Source organism: Lagopus muta, chromosome 8, assembly GCF_023343835.1.
Source record: "Lagopus muta isolate bLagMut1 chromosome 8, bLagMut1 primary, whole genome shotgun sequence".
NCBI classification, from domain to species: domain Eukaryota; kingdom Metazoa; phylum Chordata; class Aves; order Galliformes; family Phasianidae; genus Lagopus; species Lagopus muta.
The window spans coordinates 6,332,461-6,356,971 of NC_064440.1; the positions used below are offsets into that span (position 1 = coordinate 6,332,461).

The following is a 24,511-nucleotide window of genomic DNA, read 5'->3' on the forward strand; positions in this document are numbered from 1 at the left end:
GGCTGATGACCAGAAACATGGTAGACACGTACAGTCCTGTGTTTGACCGTATTCCATATATCTAACCACATGTCTTTGCCCCAGATCGGTCGGGCGTGGATAGTCCATTCCTGGGTGGCCCACTGTGCAATCCAGAGAGTGAGCCCCCGGTACACAGCCCAACTATCTGTGCAGATGTTCAGGATACCATCACCGGGTTCCTTGGTTATAACCATCCACACGGCTCGCAGTTCTGCCCATTGGCTGCTCTGACCATCCCCCTCATCGAACCAGATTGTCTCGGTGGAAGGATGGTATGCTATTGCTCTCCACTTGCTTGGGTTGCCCTTGCTGGACCCATCTGTGTACCAGGCATCTTCAGGGATAGGATATTTTCCCTCGTGAACAGGACTCTTCTCTGGTGGAGCGACCAGTATTTCTTTTGGTGCATCACTGTGATATGTAACTGGGCCTAGGATCTTCTGAAGTTCTTCTTTCAAGGGGGATGAAGACAGACTGCTCCTTTGGCTGAGATAGGCGACCCATCGTGCCACTGTTTGTGCTTGGGCCACCCCTGTCTTAGGAAGGTGGGTCAGATCCTTCACCCACCCCTGAATTGGCAGAGTGGTCTTGACTATAACTGCAGCTGTCTGAGTTATTGGCTCTACTGCCTGTAATGCCGAATAGGCAGCCAATAACTGTTTTTCAATCATACTGTATCTTTCTTCTGCTCCGTGCCAAACCTGAGACCAGAAACCAATGGGGGTCCGAACAGAACTCTGGCGCTGCCACAGGCCCCAACCGAAGCCGTCTTGAGTAACATGAACGTCCAACTCGGCTGGGAGGGTAGGATCGAATATACCCAATGCCTGAGCTTGTTTAACTGCCAGTTTTGCTTGTTGGAAAGCATCCTGTTCGGCTTTCCCCCAGTCCCATAGCTGCCCCTTTTTTGTGAGTCTGTATAATGGCCTTAGCAGCTGCGCTAGGTGAGGTATAAAGGAACGCCAATAACCCAATATACCTAGAAACTCTTGCAGCTGCTTTGATGTTGTAGGGACTGGAAATGCCTGAACCTTATCTATAACAGCACTGGGTAGCACTTTGGTCTTTCCTGACCAAACCACCCCCAGGAATTTTACGGACAGGCCTGGACCTTGCACCTTTTGGGGATTTATAGCCCATCCCCTTTGTTGCAAATAGGCAGTTAATGAATCAGCTGCCTGTCCTACTACCTCCAGTGAGTCGGATGTCAACAGGAGATCATCAATATAATGATATAGGTTAACATCATCAGGTTTTCTCCAGTCAGCCAGGTCACGCGCCACTAGATTATGACAATACGTTGGTGAATGCACGTACCCCTGTGGCAGGACCTGAAAGGTCCACTGCCTGCCTCCCCACGTAAACGCAAACTGATCTTGCGATTCCTCAGCAATTGGGATACTGAAGAATGCATTTGCTAGATCTAGGACACAATGATAGGTTTTATCTCCCTACTCAATGTGTCCATTAGGGAAGCAATATTGGGTACGGCCGCATGAATAGGCGGCGTGACCTTATTTAATTCTCTGTAATCTACTGTCATCCTCCATGTGCCATCCGACTTTCGCACTGGCCATATGGGGGAGTTATACGGGCTGTGTGCAGGTCTTATAATGCCCACTTTTTCTAATTCCTGCACCGTTCTCGATATTTCATCTTGCCCACCCGGGAGTCTATACTGTCTAACATTAGTAATCCGGCACGGTTTTGGCAGGCAAACAGGCTCATGTTTCGCATGGCCTCTTAATATTGCCTGCACCGCCCGGATACTGATACATCTTTGTCGAAGTCTGAACTCTCCCACAGTTGTTTGGAGAGCCAGACCCCATAGAATGTCTATGCCCAGGATGTATTCTTGGACTGGGGCAATAGACACCTTGTACTCCCGGGGTGGGAGATGCCCAACCCCCAATTTTAACCATGTTTGGGTGACAGGAATAGTCTGTCCCCCAAAACCACCAATCATCACTCTGTCGCCATGAAATTTTCCTGGATCTCCATAGATAATTGATGTTTCTGCTCCAGTATCCACTAATGCCATAACTCTCTGAATATTTTTTCGGGACCAATAAATTGTTAATTCTACATAGGGCCTCCGGTCCCGTCTGGAGGCCCTACGGGGACTAACACCCCTTGTCAGTGCATGAATTGTGCTAGGGCCAGTTCTTTTGCTTCTGATGGCTCAGGCATTGTGGCCCGAGACACCTGAGGTGGCTTCTTTTTCCTGTTTGGAACAATAAAATCTTCTAGGTTCCATGTTGTTGTTGGAACCCTTTCTATAGCTCTTACCCTGGATTTCTTAGGGTAGCTCTGGAATTTTTGATTGTCCTTTAGTTGTCTCCAGAGCTGGAGAAGGACGTGATTGGGTTGGCGGTCGATCTTAGCAAATTGGACCCCAGCCCGAATTAAATCATTAAACATTTGTTTTCGGGATACCCTTATGGGTCCCGATCGAGGAGCTCGAGTAGCCGGCATTCTGGTTTTATTTACCGGCAGGACCTCTGCTTCCTCCAAAAACCGAATATTGCGCCTAGTCCGCAGGCGTTCTGTTTCTCCCAAATCGGCAACTAACTGGGCAACCTGCTGGACTACGGCTTCTGATGCTACAAGGGGATTTAATATTGAAACTAAGGTACCGTACAGATGGGAGGGAGCTTGTTGTAGAATTAAATCTCTCATCCCTGCTGAAAATTTAACCATATCAGGGCCATCAAATGTATCTTCATAGATGGCCTCTCTTACACCCAGTTCACGGATATAGTTCTGAAGGTCCTCCATGGAGGACCACATACCTGTATGTAACGGTATGTCTGATTTATTTGGCCATACCATACGGCAGGCCGCCATTAATGTTTTCATCACGATATTGATTGCCCACGTATAACCTTTGCCTAAGAGCAGGATGGACAGTCATGGTGGCCAACTTAGATATTTCTGGGCCATTCACCACGACACTTTCTGCCCCAGAATCCCACAGTCTCAATAGCCAAGCCGGCACACTTTCTCTGGGCTTCTGCCGAAATCGTTGTACTAAATCCATTAATTCTGTTGCTGTGTATGGCCGAGCTGTCACATGTAAATGAGTGTGGGCAGGGGGCCATTGATCAGGTGGCACCCCTGCCGGTCTGTCCTGTACTTTTTTTGTTTTTTGGGTTATCACAGGACGGACCTCCAATGGATCAGTTTGAATTGGACATTCAAGGTCTGATTTGGATTTCTTGTTGTCCTGATCAACGAAGTCTGTTGATTCAGGAGCCTGGTCATCGTTTATTGAAATATTACGAATTTGGCTTACAGGAAGATGTAGAATTGGCTTCTTCCCCGTTAAAACGCCAAGTTCGTGCTCTAACTTTTCAATGCGATCTTTCAAAAGTTGATTTTCGGTTTCTAAAGTATTATTTCTTGAGTCCGCATGATTTAAAGCGGTTAATAGTGGCCATGCCACCATGGAGGCAGCCAATTGTCTTTCTTTGGTGATGAGAATGTCCTTGCCAAGTCCTTGAAAATAGTCTGCCATGCGATATGGGGAGAGATTGCCCATAACACGTAAGGGACCCCATTTTTCAATGATGGCAGCTAACTCGTAATAGGGCGATCCCTCAAACCCTGGGATCTGCCCTGGAATCATTTTCTCTAGGGGAGTATTGTTCTCCCCCTTGACCCATTTATAGAAATTCCACAGGAAAGACATGTTAATTTTAGAATATTCAGCCTGCCTGGCTCGCCAAGTGTATAACCAAGATGTTATAATTGCAATATGTATAACCAAGATGTTATAATTGCAATATAATCAAAGAGTAAGGCACAGCAAACAGGGATCACAAAAGAGAATAAGTAGAAGAGCTTACCCTTGGGTTGAGCTCACTAGAAGATATCAAAGAGGAGGATCTCCAGAAGAGATCCTTCCCCTCTGGTAGCCAGCTCTTAAATAGGTCCAGGAGGGGTGGAGCCTGGCTCCACCCCTTCCGGCAGCACAGGTGAATTGCCTTCACCTGTGCTCCTCTGGCTGACTCATGGCTCACCTCAGGTGATCAATCAGAGGTTCAGGCCGTGACTCAGCAGTTCCCATACACTGTTTCATGTCTTCAGCAAGTTCTACAGAGGCATATTAGGACTTTGAGTGATATTAATTCATAAACATAGACCTACAGACAAATCTCTGTTGAAGACTCAGCCAATCATATTGCTACTTTGCTTTTTAATGGATTTCCTGGGAGCTTTTATTCCTGATTACAACACAGAAGTGGCACAGAGCACCAAACAGCCCAAACCTTGCAGTGATGATCCAGCTGTACCCATCCACCATATCCATATCTCTGTAAAAGAGGAGAAAGGCAGTGACCAGTTAGCAGTCTGCAATAGCCATAACAGCCTCAGTTCTCACAGCCCCGCAGTCTCCTTATCCAGGAGATGTACTCAAGCACTCAGTGTGAGCAGCTCCACTGACATCAGTAGAAGTGAGAAAGCTAAACCAGGCTGTACCAGTTCTATTTGTAAATCTGAACTTTTAGCTTCCATTTTAACATTTTAAATGTTAAACAACATGTTAAAGTATTAAAACTGATTTCAAAGTGCTTAAAGTTGCATATCTCATTCAGGTCCTAATTGGAATAATATTTTAATGCTGAAAAAAAAGTTGTATCAAACATGTGGCAGTGTAAAAACTGCATGACAATTTTTCAATCCTAACGAAGTGTAATCAGTTAATCATTAGAACAGAAATGTATCGATTCCGCTTTTCAGCTTCCATGATTCAGCAGCAGTACTGAAGGTCAGTCTCTCTCTATTAATATTTAAACAGCCAAGAGAAGCTGAAAGGAGAAGCTTAGACACTCACCGATTCTTCTAGAGATTCAGTTTTTAAAACAACACAAATGAAGCTTATTTTGTTTCATTTTCATTAAAGGTTAGAAATAATGAAATAGCATAATCTGAAAACATTGCTCAGAATTCTTATTTTCATTCCTATATTTTCCCATTTCAAAGGAAACAAAGTAGAAGCAGAGATTTCTTTCACTGAAGAGTAAACAATGAATAGAGCCCAGCGTGATAAAAAAATCGATATGAAAATCTACCATCAGCTTTCCCACAGTAGGCATGCAGACCAGGCCTCCTGATTTCAGCCAGAGGTACATTTTACTTAAATCTAATTATTTATAGCTTTATATATATACTTACATATGTAAGGTATTAAGATTTACGAAAAATGGTATGACAACTAATGAGAGCTGGCTCCATGTGAGTTCCAGCTACAAGCTGTGCAGAAAATGAGCCCCTTAGAGGTGCTCAGGAAACTTGTAGGCAAGAGGGAAACTCACTGCTCTGTGCTTGTACTCCTTTCCTTCTTTTTACCTTTCAGCTTTTAGCTGCGTGCATTGATAATCCTGACTGAAGATTTTCCTTAATTTTGGTTCATTTTTATATGTATTATGGCCTCCTAAATTCTTCAATAATGATCTTGATAATAGAATATTCCAGTCATAGATTCAAGATTTAGCATTTCTCAGGCTAAAAAATAGAAAGTGTGGCACTATGTGTGCATGCTAGGATTGCCTAATTGGCCTTCCACACATGAGATGTATAGAGCTCTGTTAATGGCTTGAATTTTCAGACAGCTCCAGGGAATTCTGAGAGTTGTTTTCTATTCTGGGTCCATAAACAAACCTTTAAAATACCCAGACTTTAGAACTGGGGTAACAAAAACAAACAGGCAGAAATTCTAAAAATTTGGTATCAACCTCTTTAATCAGTGTTTAAATAAATGCAGCACTGTCCTACAGCTGACCTCAGGGGTAACAGCACTGATCTCATCCTTGACATGCATCCATGAGCATCAAGGGGTTCTCGAGGTGATTTCATCTCAGCGAATTTATTGTCCTTCTGATTTGTGTATAGACAGAAAACATTTAAATCATATAAGACCAGAATAAAGGTGTTTTTTAAATAAAGGATTTTGCGCAAAAAAGGAATAAAAATGTGAAACAAGCAAGAGTGTTTCTTTGCAGACTGGATGTTCAAACCCCTACCCATTTAAACCAGGCATATTTGTTCTAAAAGATGCCTGCCATCTCATCTGCATTATCCAGTGTATGTGGTTTTGTCATCAAGGAGCTCTTGTAGTTATAAATAAGAAATATGAATATTTATAAAGCCCTTCCTAGAGGAAAGAAGCATTCCCTTCCAGGAGGTTTTGGCATAATAACATTACTCTTTACTCCTAATGAAGAAATAATCTCATGTGTACTCTTAATTTTAGATTATCTCAGTAGTTTTTTCTGAGCTGTGGTTTTAGTCTTCCTGCTGCTCTCTAGCTAACAGCTGATACGGGACTGTCATGTATGAAGTTGTAGAGAGACAGAGCTCATGCCTATGAAATGCTTACCTGAGAATCTGCCTTCATCAACCTCAAAATATTAAAGTAAAAGAGATGTACAGTGTAAAACAGTGTCAATTAGTGTGTCAGATGCTAAGAGAATAGCTGAAACAATGGTATTCTTTTGTGGTCACTGACAGGCACAATGAAATGAGCTGGTTCCATACCACTGGCAGACACAGCCAATGCTCATTCAAGCTGCTGCCAACACAGAATTCCAGTAAGAGAAGAAGCAACAATGCAGCTCTCGCCTTCTCTAGTCTGATTTCATTAATAAAAACATTAAGGAGTTAAGAAAAATAGCTATCCTAGAATTGCAAACGATTTTGTAGGTATAAACAATGAATAAATAGAATTTCATCATGCAATCTTTTCAGTACCCTTTGTAGCTTTGAAGATGTAATGCCTTACGAGTCCAAAAGCGGTCATCCATCTTCATATTCAACGTGATAATAATTATTCAGGCAACAACTCTACAACCTAACTCAGAACCAGATGAGTACATTGCCTTTGATAACCTGAAGTAAAGGAGTAGAATTGCTACATGAAAGCCTAAATGATTTCCTTTCCATTCTCAGATACTTTTCACAGGATCATAAAATTGCCACTAGCAAGAATATGTTCATGCTGTTGAATGCTAATATGAGTGCACCATGCAAAAATCCCGAGTTAAGACAAGTTGACTTACAGCTTCAGTGTTGTGACAACTGAGATTTGTATCTGTAATACAATATGCTGCTTCTTTCCAGCAACTGAAAATATAACAGATATTAGTAAAATAACCATAATCATCAGTTAGCCATAGTTGGAGTTACCCAAGGCTATTGAAGTGAATGGCTCTCATGCCTTGGGCACAAGATATGAATGACTTTTGTTCTAAGTAACATTAATCTTGTCTAACATTTGCTTATTTCTCCATTTAAATTAGAAGTGAACAACATTTGGGAATCTGATGGCTCTGGTTTCATCAAGAAAATGGAATTTATGCTTCATCAACATATAGTTTTAGGTCTCAAAAAAAAAAAAAACCAAACAAACAACCACAACACACAAAAAAGCTAACCAAAACCAAGCAAAGATGTGAGAATGACACCAGTCTAACTACAGAGTGGGGAACACAGCACAGTTTTCCATCTTTTCCTTATGGCGACTCTCGCTTTGCATGGTAATGTTATACATGTATCTTATATCTGAAAAAGAAGAGATCCAATTAGATAAAAAGCTACTGAAAACAAGTATTTATAACAGAATCCTTCATTCAATGATCGTTCAAAAAAATTACACTGCTACCAATGGCTGCTGCTAACATAAGACGCTGATTATCTAAACTCTTATTACCTTTTTCAGGTCAGGCCATTCCTTAGGTAGAATGTGGCTATGAATATCAATTTTCATTTTGGAAGTATCAAAGGAGAAACACTGTTTCACAGTTTGCTGTGTAATTGCCACTATCCTCCTTGCCCCTGGTTCGGCAGCTTATTAACTTCAGCTGCTGCTCAGATCCACCTGCCGGGGGTCACGAGAACGCAGTACAGTAACCAACCAGGGGAGCCCAGATCCCAGAGGAGTGGCTGTGCAAAAGAACAAAGGCTTCTAGCAGAAAGTCCACGGTATTGCATCAACTGCAGCTGGCTGAGGGCAAAGGGAGGAGTGTGTGTTTATATTGGCAGTATAAAGGGATTTATTTTACCTGGAGTCTAAATGCAAGCTCAGCTTTACAAGCTGAAAATCATTCAAAGACATTGAATTAGAGTAAATGTATTAAACAGGCTGATTTCAATTTTCTCCTTTCTCTCTCTTAGGTTCTTACATAATTTGTAGCAAGCACATGATATGTACTTGGTAGGCAGCCTCCTCGTCTATTCTCTTTTCCTTCCTTTGTATTTTCTTAAAAGTTACTTTAAAAAATTAACAGAAATACCAAATTATAGCCAAATCTATGCTCTTCATTTTTTTCCTTCCCTCTGATTATTGGTTTAAGCTGGATATTTATACATGCTGCTGCTCAGAGCCTTTCAAGGGCTCAATATCAGGCAGGAGAATGGCTCAGCTTACTTTAGTAATTAAGGCTATTGGAGCGCACTAGCTAATATGGCAAGTGGTTTCTGCATTCTAAGTGAAGCTTAACTGGATCTACTTCAATTTTTTCTGTGTAATTGCATCTTCTGTTTCACCCTTACGCAATTTAATATTAGACTTCTTTCCTCAAGATACCATTGACTTTCTTTCATGCTGCAGTTTTTCTCTGTAATTTATTTCTGGTATAGCTGTACTTCATTGTAGGCTGCTCACATGATGTCTTCTTGCTGAAGTTGGTTAACCATTTCTAGATTAATTTGTTTCAAATGAAAACTGCTGATTTTTCAAAACTACGTTTTGCTGCGAATCTTTCAAGCTGATATCAAGCAACTAGAAAAACAAGTTTTCCATTTTGTTTCAACCATTTTCTGACTTTGTTATTTTGTTTGGTCTTGAAAAGAAAAGAAAAAGAAAAGAAAGGTCTGTAGTGCATTTCTGTGCTTTGCTGTGCTTTCCCTCATTCAGAAAGTCTGCTTTTGGTTCGCTCAGTTAACCTGGGCATTCTTCAACTCAACTGTAACACAGTTGGTTGCTCACTTGATTGATTGCACACTTCTCTGCAACTTGCTGCAGACTGAACATTATAAGAAACAGGAAGCAGATGCTTTTGGAGAGTGTATCCTACATTAAGTGGTACTGATTCATTTTCATAGGTAAATGAAATGGGATTAAAAACAGCAATTATTTTTGCACCAAAATCAAAAGCAGTCTGTTCGTGACCTGGCTGACAGGTCAAGCAGTGAATATGCTCTCTTGCTCCCAGGTGTGACAGCTATGCTATACAATATAGTACTATAACATTAGTCTGTTGGCAAGCTAGATGCATGTACATACAACTGCAGGGATAAGGAAGAAGTGTTGATTATATTATTAGGCATGTTATAGTAATATGATATTACTGAATAAAGATATCTTTGGAAGACTATTCCCCACTTAAGCATAGAAAGCAGAAGAACTAGTGAAGGAGAGGAGAAGGAAGATGTGTTTAGAATGTCCAACACATAGTTTCTTCTCTTAAGTCAGAGTGGCTGAAGAGGTCAGCATTTCTTCAAGAAGTACTTTATTTTTTCATCTCTAAGAAAAGCTGTAGCTGCTAGTTGCTGCTCCCAAGACACAGCTTAGTTTGCAAACAGTGCCTGCTCCCACAGCATTTCATTTAACAGCAAACTTCACTTGGAAACCACATCAGTCAAAGGCAAAAACTGTATCTGTTTCAACTGGATCTCAGGGACATTAAGACATGCCTACATCCATCATGATCCATTAGATCAGCAGCAGAAGGACCAGCACTGGCTGCAAACAAGAGCATCTTCTGTCACTCTTGCATCCTACTTTGAATGCATGGGTTTGAAAGATTGAATATTTTGACTAATATTTTAGACAGTCTGTCTTAGAACAGAAGAATGACTTATGTGTCTCAGTCTCTGTGGTATTCGTACCCTAATGCAACGTGAAGCCTTTTAACACAGCCCTTGCTATGTATCTCCATTTGGTTGGGAACTTCTGGAGTGTGATGCAGAGGTGCAGGAATTGCCAACGGGAGCCAGAGAGTCTGATAGATTTATCAGACTGCCCTAGGCAGAGGGAGAGGAGCTTAAATTCACTGTGCTTCCAGGCAGGAGGTCCTGACTGAATGGAAACTTTCGCATGCAGAATGTCCGGGCCAACAGAAAGACATATTCTATCATTTGTGGGTCCATAGAACCTGTTAGCTGTCTGTCTCTGAACTATACTCACTCTTGGGCTACCCACAAAGAATTTATGTCCTAGAGTATTTGAATGAGATGACAAAATGCTGTGGCTTAACATGGATAGGCAGCAATGTCCCACACAGGTGCTCTCACTCCCTCTCCTCAGCAGGACGGAGGATGGGGAGAAAAGGAAGAAAGAGAAACAAGTGAAAAGGAGGTGCAGAAAAAGCAAGACAAGAGGCACTTGCAGGTTTGAGATAGGAGCATTTTGATGAAAGGGAAAATTTTAAAAACGGAAAGGCTGCATTGAAGCTAAAGAAGTAACCTATTTTTATATTACCCATTGGTACGTGATGCTCAGCCACTTCTTAGGAAGCAGGGCCTCAATACTGGCTGTGGAAAGGCAGCCTTGATGCTGTGCCAACACAGTAGGAGCCACATGGGTGAGATATCGACACTGCTCTGCAAGTGCAAAGCACAGCACTGTATGGACTGCTGTAGGGAAAGTTAGCTCAAGCCCAGGCAGACCCAGTGTAAAGAGTTGGAAAAAAACCCACAAAACATATCAGTCAATGAGCGTACTTGCTACATCTGCTAGAGAGGAGAACTGAAATGTGTGCAGACATCTTCCCAGCCAAAAGGGGCCTCCTACATGGATTAGGAAGGAACATATGTTACAATAACTTGTCCCACCTGCCTCAGTATCCTTATGGTGCTAGTGTCTTTTAGATCCCATGTAGTAAAACATCCATTTAGTGTCCTTTACCAACTGAAGTGCATTCTTCATTATGATAAACTTCCCTTTTAGGAAACTATTGTAGGGGACTGTTTAGGCCAGAGCTGATTTTAGATAGCCAGACATAAGTCTAGCAGAGCTCTAGGGCTTTATCTCACTATAGGGACCAGCACTAATTGAAAGCAGTGTTAGATATACTGCACTCAATGCTCATTTTCTAAAACTATGTAGCTGTTCTTCTGAAAGAATTACAGAATTTAAGATTTGGAATTTTCATACTGGGAACTGAGGTCCAATTCTGCCTTTTATTTTGATCAGAATGTATTTCCCTGTGTCTGTAAAAACCATGATAGAGCACTCTTTACAAGAGGGTACATCAATAAACATGGGTAAACTGCAGACAGTGCTGCTACTCATCCAGCAGCCCATACCAAGACAGCCCCTTTGCAGGTAGGATGAACACAGGAACAAAGAAGCAAATTCAGGAGTCTGACATCAGAAACTCCCGAAATACTTGTGCCAATTTTCCAATCCTTACAATTCTGCATGTTCTTCTCTGGCATCTGCTCTTTAAATTGCACATTTGGTTGTGAAAAATGGCTGTTTTATACATGCACAGTGCTGGAAAGCCAGTGGGAAACTCGTCGTGCCCAGCAGTGAAAATGAAGTGCTCGAAGAACACGTCCCTTTGCAAATGAAATGAGTGCTGAGCAGCCTGTGTACGTTGGTTGCTTAGCGACAGGCTGTCCTTCAGTCCTGCTGCTGCTGCCCTGCTCCTTTGGGACTGCCATCACAGACCTGCTTGGAAATGACATGTTTGGAGAGGATGCAAGAGGCGGTGGTTCTATTTTTTGTGTGGTATTAAATGATTAAACTTTTTCTATCAAATTAGCCAGCTCTTCACAGAACTTAATGCTCTTCTGGAGCTCCAGAGAACTCAGAATTTAGTGGAAGTGGAAAGGCTTCCCTTCTGTGGGAATAAAAACAACGGTTATCACTTCTCTCCTAATAACAGTGTCTATGCAGCTATTTCCATACGTAGTTCTCAGAATGCTTCCATACGTAGTTCTCAGAATGCTGCACAATGGATGTTATTTCTGTGAGGCAAATGCTGCAGAACTGTATAACCAAGATGTTATAATCCCAATATAGTTGTGTATAATCAATGGATATCAAGATGTTATAATTGCAATATAATCAAGAGAGTAAGGCAAAGCAGACAATGATAACAAAAAGAGAATAAGCGGAAGCGCTTACCCTTTGGTTGAGCTCCCCAGAAGACACCAAAAGAGGGGATCTCCAGAAGAGATCCTTCCCCTCTGGTAGCCAGCTCTTAAATAGGTCTAGGAGGGGTGCAGCCTGGCTCCACCCCTTCCAGCAGCACAGGTGAATTGCCTTCACCTGTGCCACTCTGGCTCACTCATGGCTCACCTCAGGTGATTAATCAGAGGTTCAGGCCGTGACTCAGCAGTTCCCATACAAGAACATAACAGGGCTACACCAGGAGGACATGTCCAGCCATGGTTACACCAGTAAAGCCCTTAACAAGAATGTATCCAGGGAGTAGGTGGTATTATGATCCCCTGTTCTCAAACATCAACTACTGTGCAATCCAAGCGAGGGTTTGCACAGCTGTCTGGGTTGCAATGTTGGCATTTCACTTAGGTATATCTATGGAGTGCAGGAGCAGAGGCACACAGATCTCCAGTTTAGAGATGACATCAGCTCAAGATGAAATCATAGAATAGAATCATAGAACCGCTTGAGCTGGGAGGATCCTTTAAAGGTCATCTAATCCAAATCCCCTGCAATGAACAGCGACATCGACAGCCAGGTCAGGGTGCTCAGAGCCCAGTCCAGGCTGACCTTGAATGACTCCAGGGACAGAGCATCCTGTTCCATTGCTTCACTACTCTCATTGTGAAAGGGTAGTAACAGTAGAATGAAAGGGAATTTTAAAAGGGTAGTGACAGCTCTTCCCTATCGTACAGAGGTAATGACAGCAGTGCTAGTGTATTGATCATTAAATACATTATTTTCCAACAACATTAAATTTTATTATTCAAAACCCTTTGCAGAAACAACTGAAAGAGCCTCTGTTTAAACAAACAGCAGAGCCGATGCTGGTCAATGTCTGAGTCAGTTTAGTCTTGCAGAGAAATGAGGTTTTTTAGTCCAGATGTCGCACTGTACTGCTGCATCCGACGCTTCCAAGACCGAAGCTATCAAACTGCTGTAAAAGATTCACGGTTGCAAAAGCTCAGGATGATGCTCACCAGTTGGTCCCTCTATTAGATCTGCCACTACATCACAGTTATATCACTGCAGTTTATAATGCACAGGTGGCCAGGGCTGCCGATGCTTTTGGCAGCACACTGCATTGCTCTGTGACCACAAGCCCAGCAGGAGTTCTGATGAACCACACAGTGGTGAAAGCAAACAGTGCATCCTGTGTCCTGTGCCAAATTCCTGACCACTCCTGTGCTCTCTGCCACATAAGCTGAGCCTTAACAAATTCTCATTTATTTCCAGGTTTCTAAAAAATGCTAAAGTTTGGAAGCGGTGTTCCAGAAAAAAATAATAATAAAAAAAACCTACTACCTTTCAAATGATACCATTATTTTCTCAATACATTAACATTGCGATTCTGCAGTTAACACTTAGCATACATTCACCTTGCATAGAGATGTTCTGTCAAATACAACAATAAATAAATATTTTCCCAAACCTGAGACTAAGTAAAATGGAGTTTTCATTTTCCTTCGAATAAGAAAGACTCTATTAAGCTTGTTTCAGGACAGGTGTCACTCTTGTACATTGCGAGCAGCCAGACAGATACCAGTAGTGTAAATGTGGTCCAGGAAGAACAGATGGAATGAAGTTCTGAAGCTACTGATACAAAAAAACTCATACTTTTCAAATGAAAGCCCCATGGGGACATCCGAGATTGATATATTCATCTTGGTGGTGGTGTCTAAGATAAACAAATAAATGGGAACACTGGAATTAATAGCACTAAGTAAATACTAATTGATGCACTCATACCCAAGTGGTCACCAGCTTAAGTTTGTGTGCAACAAACTGAAGAAGATTTAGATGTGCCACTACCTGAGGATTCCAGAGAGGAATCCTTTTGGTTACCAGTGCTCTAGCAAGCTGGAAAGCTCTGCCAAATGCGAGTCTAGAAAAGTTTTCAGAAATGGTTCAGCTAGCTCATATTGCTATTGCTCATAATTTCTGATATGCAATGCAACTGCTGATTTAGAATGAACATTGCAATTTGAATTATTTCCTCAACCTTCATACTTGGTTTTCCTCTCAGGAAAAGGAAGGTATTTTTTCCTTTGTAATGACATTACCACTAGCTCTCAGTGTTGTTTGCCTTCTGTGCTATTACTAAAAAAGATCCATGATTTCTTGGCTGTGTTTAAGTGTGTTTTCCTGATTCACTTATCTTTTTCAGTAAAAAAGAAAAGGTAAAAAAAATCAAGTAATTCTACTTTCTGGGCTATAGCTATAGCCAGTAGAGTATGCAGATACATCAAAGAGCACGTGTTTGCTTCTTAGTGTGAAGGGCATAAACAAAGCCACTTCCTCAATTGGATGCATTTTGCCTTCCAAAGCATTGCCACTTATCACAACCTTCTATTTCACATCAACTTTTAGAGGATCTAAGAATAACAGAATAACACTGTTAGAATTAATCATTTAAACTCAACAAAAAGCCCACTTTAGTCACCAGGAAATCTAATAATGGATGGTTTCAGATCAAAGAGTAATTTTGAGCCACTGCAAAGACAGATCAACTTAAATGAGGAATTGGAGGTAAACTTCTTCTGAAATTCAGTAATTAAATACAAAGGCAATTTAGAGTTTTTGGGTTGTCTGTCTACCATGACAATGTACGATTGCCCACGTCAGCACAGTGCCTCAAAACACTTTGCATTATAAATCACAGATTTGTGAATAGCATTTGTGCAACTCACTGCAAGTGCCACTGGTTGCAATTTGCAGTGCATTAAGCGGAGCACCAACTAGTGGCTGCAATATTCACAAAGAGCACCTCTTAAATATTGACTGGAATGGATTTTCCTGTGGTAAGTGACGCAAGCTGCTGCTGTCTGATTATGGCTGGGGCTGCAATGTCAAAGTACAATTGGGCTGAACTCCTGCTGCCTAGCACTGAGAATTTGTAGTGAATGTTTTACACGTTTATATAATTCATTGTTTGGTGAATGGTTTTTTGTCTCTAGTTAGACAGCATTTTTAGGAACAAAAAAGTACATGTTTCAGAGTAGTTGTTCTTCTAACACATTTGCTCATCTCCGTGGTAGGTTCCTAAACAACTGGATATAGTAAAACTTCTTAGGGGCATGGAACACCGCTGCTTGTTAGCAATAAGATTTTATACTATTTGTGTAGCCTTTAATTTTCAGATCCTGTAACAAATTAGATATGCTTATAAAATTAATGAAAATAATTACTTTCTAGTATTACTAACTAACAAAACCCAACATTCGGTCCCTTCATTTCAAGTGATAAAAGGAAAGCAGTTACACCAGCTCAGTGGAACTGAACTGCCTCTTCCAGAGAGGCTCACTGGTTTAGTGGGGAGCTGGATAGGAAAACAGAGGAGGGCTACCACATGAAGATGGGCTCTGCATGAAAACTTCTTATTTCATTCTCTTTTACTTCCTCTTTTAATGTTTTTTGGTTTTGGTGTTTTTTTTGTTTGTTTGTTTGTTTTTAAGATAAAAGCCATGCATACCACAACTATATTTTGCCCGTTGGTGACCAGAAATGGTAGTGCTCTGACATCAGTATCTATATACCATTAGGTAGATGCAGAGCTATGAGTTTGTCAGGAGCTCTGCTTTTATGAAGGAAACGGGATCTCCTACTGAGCCACTTGCCAAGCATTGGCTCCTATTGTTTGTCTCACGGCCTGGCCATTGCTCACTGGCTAAAAGTACAGATACTATTCCAGGATCCTATCGTAATTCCACAAGTATGTGAAAGCAAGTAAAACTAAATTCGGGAACGTTGGTACTGTTGTGAGATCATCAAACATTAGCACATTTGTGAGGTCTACCATCCTGGCCTTGTTCCCTTCCCCGCTCTGTCAATGACTTTGTGCCTCTGCCTTTAGAGTAGAAAAGTTCTGTGATATATCTGCTCCACCAGTAGGGAATTAGAGGGATAGAGCTGGGTTGCCCTCCCCAGGTAGTGGCACCTCCATCTGAGCCAAGAGCTGTAGATATGCAATGCCCCATGTAAATGTAACTCACATGAGCAGAGAATGAGCCTGAATAAGTGGGAATAAGAAAATGGCACTGTAGCTCAGCATGACAGGAGATGATAGTTACTGACACCAGCATTAGCATCTGCTATGGTTTCATGATGCAGAAATGCACCCAGAAGCAGATTTTGGCTGCTGCAACATGAGCTGGAGGATGAAGAAAGAGACGGTTGGTGCTGGGGGAAAGATGGATAGCTATTCAAAACTTCCTGATGTCCAACTACTCACCAGGACTTTCAAAGGCTTGATAAGATTGTGGTAGGAAGCAGTACATTACCTATAGCATTATCTACAGTCCTGCACTGCACAGGTGAATTAAAAGCATACTTTACTGAAGCTCAGTCTACCACAAGTCAAAAAAAAAAAAAAAAAAAAAAAAAAGCTGTAAGTAGAAAACAAATAATTGAACAGCCTGAATTTATGGCAATGATTATGATAAGTTTTTATAACAGGCACTGGTAGGTTCTCTTTATAGAAGCCCTATCCAGAGACAAACTTCAGCACAAGTTTAGGTACTTTCCTACTATGTGCTTGACTAGCAGGAGAGTTTAAAGGACCTGTTTAACACTAAGCTAATTTTTGGTGTTTTCTTGGCTTTTCTTACTTTTCCATTATAGGCTCAGACCAACAAAATTCTTTCATCTCAGCCCCTTTTTACTTATTATTTAAAATTTCAAAAACAGTAACTGATGCAACATGACAATTAAATTAAATTACCTACCCATCTCTAGCTTGGAGCCTCTTATATGCTACATAAAGAACCAGTATGAAAATCAGCTCAGAATATAGAATGCAGGGAACCCTAGACAACGCTTGCTTCTCACACACTAAATCCTTGCCATTGCTTTCATGCTGCTGGGACCGCTGGTTTCTCCTTTCCTGGTCACTGCAAATTTTAGGATTAAGGCAAAATCCCACTGGTCAGTTCTTTTGAAGCTGTTAAACCTTTGCCCCATAGCAGATGGTGCTTCATAAGGTAGGACTTTATGTTTTAGAAACATCACTCTCGAGAACCATATAGTGGTGCAGAGGAAGGGATCACAGATGGTCCATAGGAAGATATAAGATAGGAAGAAATTTGCACCGCTGAAATCACTCTTCAAATGTTAAATGAAGAAAAGGTTGAGAGTTTTATTCTAAAAAGTGCATCACACACAGGATCAGATATTGTTGCCATGGCTGGCTTCCTTTATTGCTTTGACTAAATCCGTATTTGATGCATTAAGGATGGATTGGGTTACTCCTGAGTAGAAGTAGGTCAAATTGTCTTTAAGCCACAGCTCCCTCGCTCATACACATGACTGAAGAAAGCACTATAGATTCTTCCCTAATTTTTCAAAATCCTTAGCATGTTCAATTGCAGGGCAGTTCATAAATTGACTTGCAGTTAATGCATAATGCCATCTAGTGGGAAAATCAACAAGTATGGATGCAAAAAGTTTGTCTAGATATCCCATGAAATGTAAGTCTAATTAATGTCACAACCACTTGTCAGTTTTCATACTGATTTAAATTTAAAGCAAAAGAGCTATAGTTTAATTTTCAAAACCTCCATAATAAATGATCTTCACCAGATTTGAATATATTCCAAAGATATTTAATCCCTAAATTCAAGGTGTGCAAATCTTGGTCTCAGTGAACTTGTATACACAATGATTGTAGGATATCAAACGGACCTTGGAAGTATCTTGATTTTCTGTTCTAATTTTACTTAAGGATTGAATTTCTTGATCAATAAAATGAAACACATTTCAAGCTGGTAAGGGAGAGGATTCAAAGAAAAACGTGTGGTTCTGGAGAGTTCCAGATTGAATGATCATCTGCAGAACTATGAGGTCACTTTTCTGTGCCCATAAACAAATAAAAGTCAGAAAGAAGATAGTGAAAAAGTGCCTAAAAATCAAATTTATTCAATCTAAAGGAAATAGGCTAGTCATAAGTAGAATAAGTGGCCAAGAGAAGCTACTTGTATCAGATAAGTAACATACTCTGATAATAGCCTTTCTAAAATCAACATCAAGGGAACAGTGGAAGAGAAGTAAGCCATCAGAATTTTATCCTTCATAAAAGCATAGCACCTGACATTTATTGGTGAATTAAATCAGTCTCCAAACCTCTGCACATTTTGCATCAATCTGTTTTGATACTGTTCAACTTAGAGTTTCCTAGGTAAAAGCTTATGAAACCCTTGATCTTTATATTATTTCAATCCTACAGATGTAGACAGGAAGGAGCCAGTGGAGATTGCTTAGTTCAGCTATCTCTGAGAAGGATTATTAGCTCCCCTACACATGGTCAAATGTGGATGTAAGTGGATTTTTTCCAGCTGAATTTAGAAATCCTCCAGTGAGGAAGATTCCACCACCTCTTAGTAAACTCTTTTGCTGCTGCATGAAGATCCCAGCAAAGAGTATTTTGTAATGTCCAGTTTCAACCTCAAGCCACAGCTTTTGACCATTGCCCCAGGTAATCTACTTTTACAGGTCTGTTCATTTTTTCCCCTTAGTTATGAGAAGAATACTGAGATACTTTCTTAAGGAAGGGAAAAAGGACAAGCAGTTCTACTGAAGATGTAAAACAGACATTGGTAATAGTAATAAAAAAGTATCTTATGGGCATGAAATGGTGTGTACAAGCTTTCCAACAGAACAGTGTGAAAATTAAATTAAACGTCTGTGTCTACTGACACAGTATATACTGAACCCTGATATTGAAAATTCAGGTAGTCTTGATAGTGAAGAAGGAGAAGCTGTTTGTATTACTACATAACTGCACAGCCCTTTAATTTTAGGGCACCATTGACAGCTTTACAGAAAATCCAAACAAAGCAGAAAATGAATTTGTCATAATCCGACTCAGTTATGTGACTGACACCTTCCTCCTCCTTTTTGGTTATGGGAGTTTTATTGTGGCAGATGTTAAAAACCTCACATTTCCAACTCCAAACAGCAATTGCCGTTCTCTATAATCATCCTAGATAAGCACTCAAGTGCAGATGAACAGAACTCTATTTACAATTTACTTGGCGTAAGAACAGTATAAACATATTATTACCTTGGTATAGATCAGTGAACAGGTATTTCCTCAAATACATACATTGTCTTTTGGTTAGAAAAATAACTGGCAGATGACACTAGTTGCCAAGGAATAAGATTTTAATCCAAGTCACAATTTGGAGAGTTTAAAAGACTGGAAAAGCAAATAGATGTGGGTTGAATACCATTATGCATAAAACACAACATGTTTATTTTCTGGCACAGGTGAATCCCATAATTAAATGCAGCTGGTCCCTTTTCTCATAAAAGTCTTACCTCCAAGGTGGGTATTACCATGTCTTAAAACATATTTTCTGATGCATAAGGTTAGAAATATAAGCTATACATTTGTAATAAACCTGTGGATCTGCATTGAATAGGAAACAAATGTGTGTTTATCTTTGTACACAGAACTCTTAAAATTTATGTCTGACGTGGTGGGAAAAGATTGCAGTAGGCAGGCATGTGAGAAGGAATGGTCATTGGCTTGGAAATAGGACAGCAGACCCAATCTGTATATAATAAAACATGTTGTGGTTTCTGTGGTTTAAGCATATCAACTTAATGGAAAATTGTGAAAGATACTGGAGTTATGCACGTATGTTGGAAACGTCTATCATTAAGATGTATGAATTGTAATGAAGAAATTATGAGTCACTGAATAAGTTTATTAGAAAATTTTACTGATTCTACTGATTCTTACTCCCTAGGAATTTCCTAGTTTTCTATTCTTCTGTTCCTTGATGCAGAAACGAAATCTCGTCTGCTGATACTCACATATTTATTAAGCTGTGGTTAGAATCTCACTGGAAGAAGACATAGCTCCACATAGCTTAAGAAGATCTAGATTCGTCAGAAGTTATTAGAGAAAAAAATAATACAACTGAAACTCAGCAGCAAAAAGGGAAAACTAGCAATTAAAAATCAGGTTGCCTCCTCTTTAAAATTCAGTTCCCTTTCTTTTCCACCTTTCTTGTACTCTTGCGGATATTATCAATGAAATATTACTACTACGATTGCCAAGTCAGTTTCACTCCATTCACTGGAAACAAAGCATCTTTAGCGATGTAACGTAGTTGGGAATGGGGCACACATCTTTCAGGGCTGAGCAGCATTTATCTGAGCAAAATGGTAAGCTTTGGTTTTGTAGGTAAACCTTTTGGTTTCCCATATTTACACAGAAATTTTAACTCCAATTTACAACAGCTTTTAAAAAAGCATTAAGATGGAAAATGACCGCTGTGAAGAATCTGTTTCCAGAGCTTTTCATTACTGCAAGATGACACATATTGCATGCTGTGTTTTTGTGCCTCCTTTGTTGCAACAACAGCTTTTATTAATGCTGGTGGCTCCTGCTAGCTTGGGCATTTTTTGCAAATATGATCCTGCAATATCATATAGAAGAGTAGGTGCTTATGCAAGGTTCGTCAATTACTTGCCAAGGTCATACATGCTGTATTCCCTGGGAATCATATTACAGGCTCTCTTTCATAGCCTGAAGGAAGTCAGCAAATTATCAAACTCTTTTCTCAAAACAACATTCTGATTATATTTGATCCAAGTTAATAATCAGACTAAAACTATGGAAGTAAGGACTGCACAGCACAGTGAATAATCTATAAAAAGAAAACACTAATTTCATTAAAAGAAGTCTGTTAAATATAGAATCTGGAGGATTTAATCACTACAGAGGCATATTTCATCTGTTAGTTTTAGCAGAGAAAGTGTCTCAATGGTGAGAATGATGTAAAGTACCTTACCACTTCATGCACACAACTGAATGAGGATGCTATTACCTCCTGCTGTGGTGCCATGAAGGGCACATTGATAGAAGCAAGAAATGAACATTTTCTTCCAAATGTCAGGCATAAGGCCACTGCTAGACCAAACAAACCTTCCTGGCTAACACTGCCAGAAAAAGGCCATTTTTGTGTTTGGGATGTGTATGAAACAAGGGCCTGAAAACAAAATGGCTAATGGTGACAGAATTGTATTTCTCTTATGTCTTTAAATATACTAAACATAATCACCAGGCAGGCTGACCAGCTCTTTCCTGATGTGCAAGAGGGCTCCCAGTTAAAGTGCTGCACTCAAGATGTTAGTTAACATGGACTACTGACAAATTAATGTTAATGAAATCAAGAAAACTTTCTTCTCAGAAGCTTCTGGGCACACCACAGTGTTGTTATTTCAGGTGTATGGGAACAGCTGAATCAGGGCCTGAACCTCTGATTGACCACCTGAGGCGAGCCATGAGTCAGCCCTGGGAGCACAGCTGAAGGCAATTCACCCATGCTGCTGGAAGGGGGGGAGCCTGGCTGCACCTCTCCTGGACCCATTTAAGAGCTGACTGCCAGGGGGAAGGATCTCTTCTGGAGATCCCTCCTTTGGAGTTTTACAGTGAGCTCAGGACAAGGGTAAGCACTCTATCTATTCTCTTTTTGGTATAATAACCTGCTTAGCCAAACTCTCTTGTTTATTTCATAGTTATGACATCTGTATATTCACTGATTATACACAGGTGAAAGCATTTGTGTGCTAACAAGAAGATAAAACATAGAAAGTCTGTAGTTTTTCAGAATAACAAATAAACATGTGATACTTCTGAACTCCACACAGATTGAAAAGGAATGAGAGATGTTCTGCACTTGTACAGTGCTGCCTGAAAGACAAGGACTTATTTCACTGTTGTCACCCATTGGTTCTACTCTCACTCTAATGATACAGTAGCCCCATATTCTTTCTGCCTTTTTGCACTGTGGTACTCTTTGCTGTGCCGTAATAGGTGTTGATGGTACTGTGGGGAGCATGTTTGAGTGAAACAAAGGGGCTGTGACTCAGGAAGAGAAACTACTGTGTTGCCAAGAGGTTACTGCTTATTTCCTCAGGAGAATGTCTACCTTGGAAAAGAAAAAATAAATGGGCCTAATCCAAATTTTGTCAAATGTAACAAATTCTGTGGATGCTGGGAGGTAGAGTGGGCCTGAAGGAAAAAGCTCAAATCTGAGAGTGGTTTTTCCTTTATTCAGAAGAAAGGAGGAGGAAGGTTAGAAAGGAAGAAAGTACAAACCACCACCACCACAAATAACCTCAGCAAAACCAGACTACAGACAATCCAGACGATGAAAACTCCTGCTTGTCTTCATCTTTTCTGGTTGCTGTAGTGCAAGAGAGCTCCATTTTGTTTGGAGCCACCACTTCATGGAAGCCAGAATGCTATGGGAATTGCAGGTGGTTCTAACAGAGCAAAATTCTGTGAGTGTGTATTAATCTTGCAGCAGCTGCAGCATTTGGCATGGTATCAGTCTACCCAGACTGAACCCAGGGAAATGGTTCCTTTTCTTTTACTTTGTTCTTGTTGTTCATACCCAACAAAAGGATATTCAAGGGGCCAAGAAATAATATTATATAATTATTATGGTCGAGCCTTTTTCTCTTAATTATCTTTGTGTACACAATTGCTACACAAGAAGTACAACAGGGCTGGAAAATCAGACTCAGGCCTTTAAACCCCCAACTCTACTTTTTTTTTATCCAATGGAATATACTTTGGGTGAAGGAGCTATTGTGAGACATAGCAAGCAGTGCTGGAAAGGAAAGCAGTTTCCAGCTTCTGAGGCATGGTGGTCTTTCTGATTTTTCGTAGTTAGCTTATATAAATAATTGCCTGATCTGAATGCCTCTCCATTGTGGAGCTGCTTAAAGTAGCAACTTTGTATTTGTAAAAGGCTGAGTACATCATTTCTCACATGAGGCCATGTTTCAAAGTACTGAATAGAGAAATTAAAGAAAAAAAACAAACAACACTAATATTCTTTGCAAGCCTCATATTCTTTGCTATAGCATGAACACTACAGCATTTATCCAGAGACAGCTGCAGACCCTGCCAGTCTGTAAGAACAGCAGCTGAGAACATCTAAAAAAAGAAGGAATATATGAAAGTTGAAAAGTGTGGTGAGGTCTTCTTGGCACCTTGTTTTTTCTGCTCAGATCATTTGGAAACCTACTGCTTTAACTTCCTTGTAAAGAAGCTGAATTAGGAATCTCCAGGTACTTTCCTCTTGGGACCATTTCTGTAAGCTATAAAAATGCTAAAGTAGCTTAGACAGACTTACAGAAAGGAGGTATTGTTTGAGAGTTGCTAGTCTATCTCCCATTGATGAAAGGAATGGACACATCTCCCTATAAGAGAAAGGATCCTGCAATAGTTAGGGAGCATTAAACCCCTTAAAGCAATTTCAAGGGACTGTATGAACTCCACACGGAAGCATACCTCCCAGAAGTACTTGTATCCTTGCCGGATCCTGAAAAGAGATCTGACCCCGATCCCTTGTCTCTCACAAGCCTACTAAACTGGTTCTGCTCATTTAAGGACCTTCATTTCTTTACAAACACATTTTAAGTGACAGTTACTTTGAGAAAATAAAAGAAGGCATTTTCTACTTTTCAATCATATCTTACATGCATACATGTGCAGATGTTTCCTCATATCTTGGAGGTTTAAATGTCACCAAACCTTTGTGAATAATTTGCCAATTAAGAAAAAAAAAAAGCAACAACACAGTCAATCGTTTCCAACCTCTCCCAACTAAGCCCAAACTCAAAAAAACATTTCCCTAAAATAACTCACTTGTGTTAGCTTATGCAGGTGAGAAACTTTTGACAGTGAGAACAAATAGTCTATAGTACTATAGTATCCATTACATGAGGGAAAAGTACCCTAGGTATTTCTTATATTCATATTTATGTAGATCCATCTAGTAGAGCAAGAGCCTCACAAAGCAGGGTGGGTTGGCTAAGGGTGAAGATGAAAGGGGCCTGAAGACTTCAAAAATATTTCCTAGGCACAGCAAACTGTACACAAAGGAATCGAGATTATGTAAAGAGCAAACACCAACTTCTCACCATGACAGCCAACCCCATTCTGTACAGTTACCTGAATGCCAGCCAGTTCCTAAAATAACAATTGATGTCGCTTTCTTTAATGTTCACTGGTGTTTAATTTTTCAAGTAATCAATATTTTAAAATATACATTCAAGTGATTTTGAAGATTGCCATACAGAACCAAGAGGTGTTTCAAGGAAAAATTAAGCCATTGTGATGTTCCATGAACCATTCCCAAACTGACATTCCTAAAGCATTGCAAAAACTTTTTAAGGCAAGATCAACAGCTTATAAAATCATATTCATACATTTGCATAACTGTTAGGTTCCCCCTGGCCCTTCCGTACTCCCCAAATCTGTTGATTTATTGAGAGAGAAAGACGGCCTCATCT

At 40.3% G+C, this 24,511-nt stretch overlaps 2 protein-coding genes across 4 annotated transcripts in view; one reads left to right on the plus strand and one right to left on the minus strand.

The window, feature by feature from the left end:
• ACMSD (aminocarboxymuconate semialdehyde decarboxylase) overlaps positions 1-11,949 on the minus strand; it is a 31,249-nt gene extending 19,300 nt beyond the window's left edge. Inside the window, exons 1-2 of the mRNA XM_048953903.1 lie at positions 7,733-11,949; positions 4,293-4,337 (exon numbers count right to left, since the gene is read on the minus strand). Coding sequence (XP_048809860.1) covers positions 4,293-4,337; positions 7,733-7,789 — 102 coding nt within the window. The 5' untranslated portion in view covers positions 7,790-11,949. The remainder of the gene's footprint in view (positions 1-4,292; positions 4,338-7,732) is intronic.
• TMEM163 (transmembrane protein 163) overlaps positions 4,355-24,511 on the plus strand; it is a 107,684-nt gene continuing 87,527 nt past the window's right edge. The window contains exon 1 of one of the 3 annotated variants that reach the window (XM_048953901.1): positions 4,355-5,150. The gene's annotated coding sequence lies outside the window, so the exon portion shown is untranslated. Of the gene's footprint in view, positions 5,151-21,566; positions 21,652-24,511 lie in introns of those variants that run through there. The other 2 variants (XM_048953898.1, XM_048953900.1) reach the window with 2 other exon arrangements.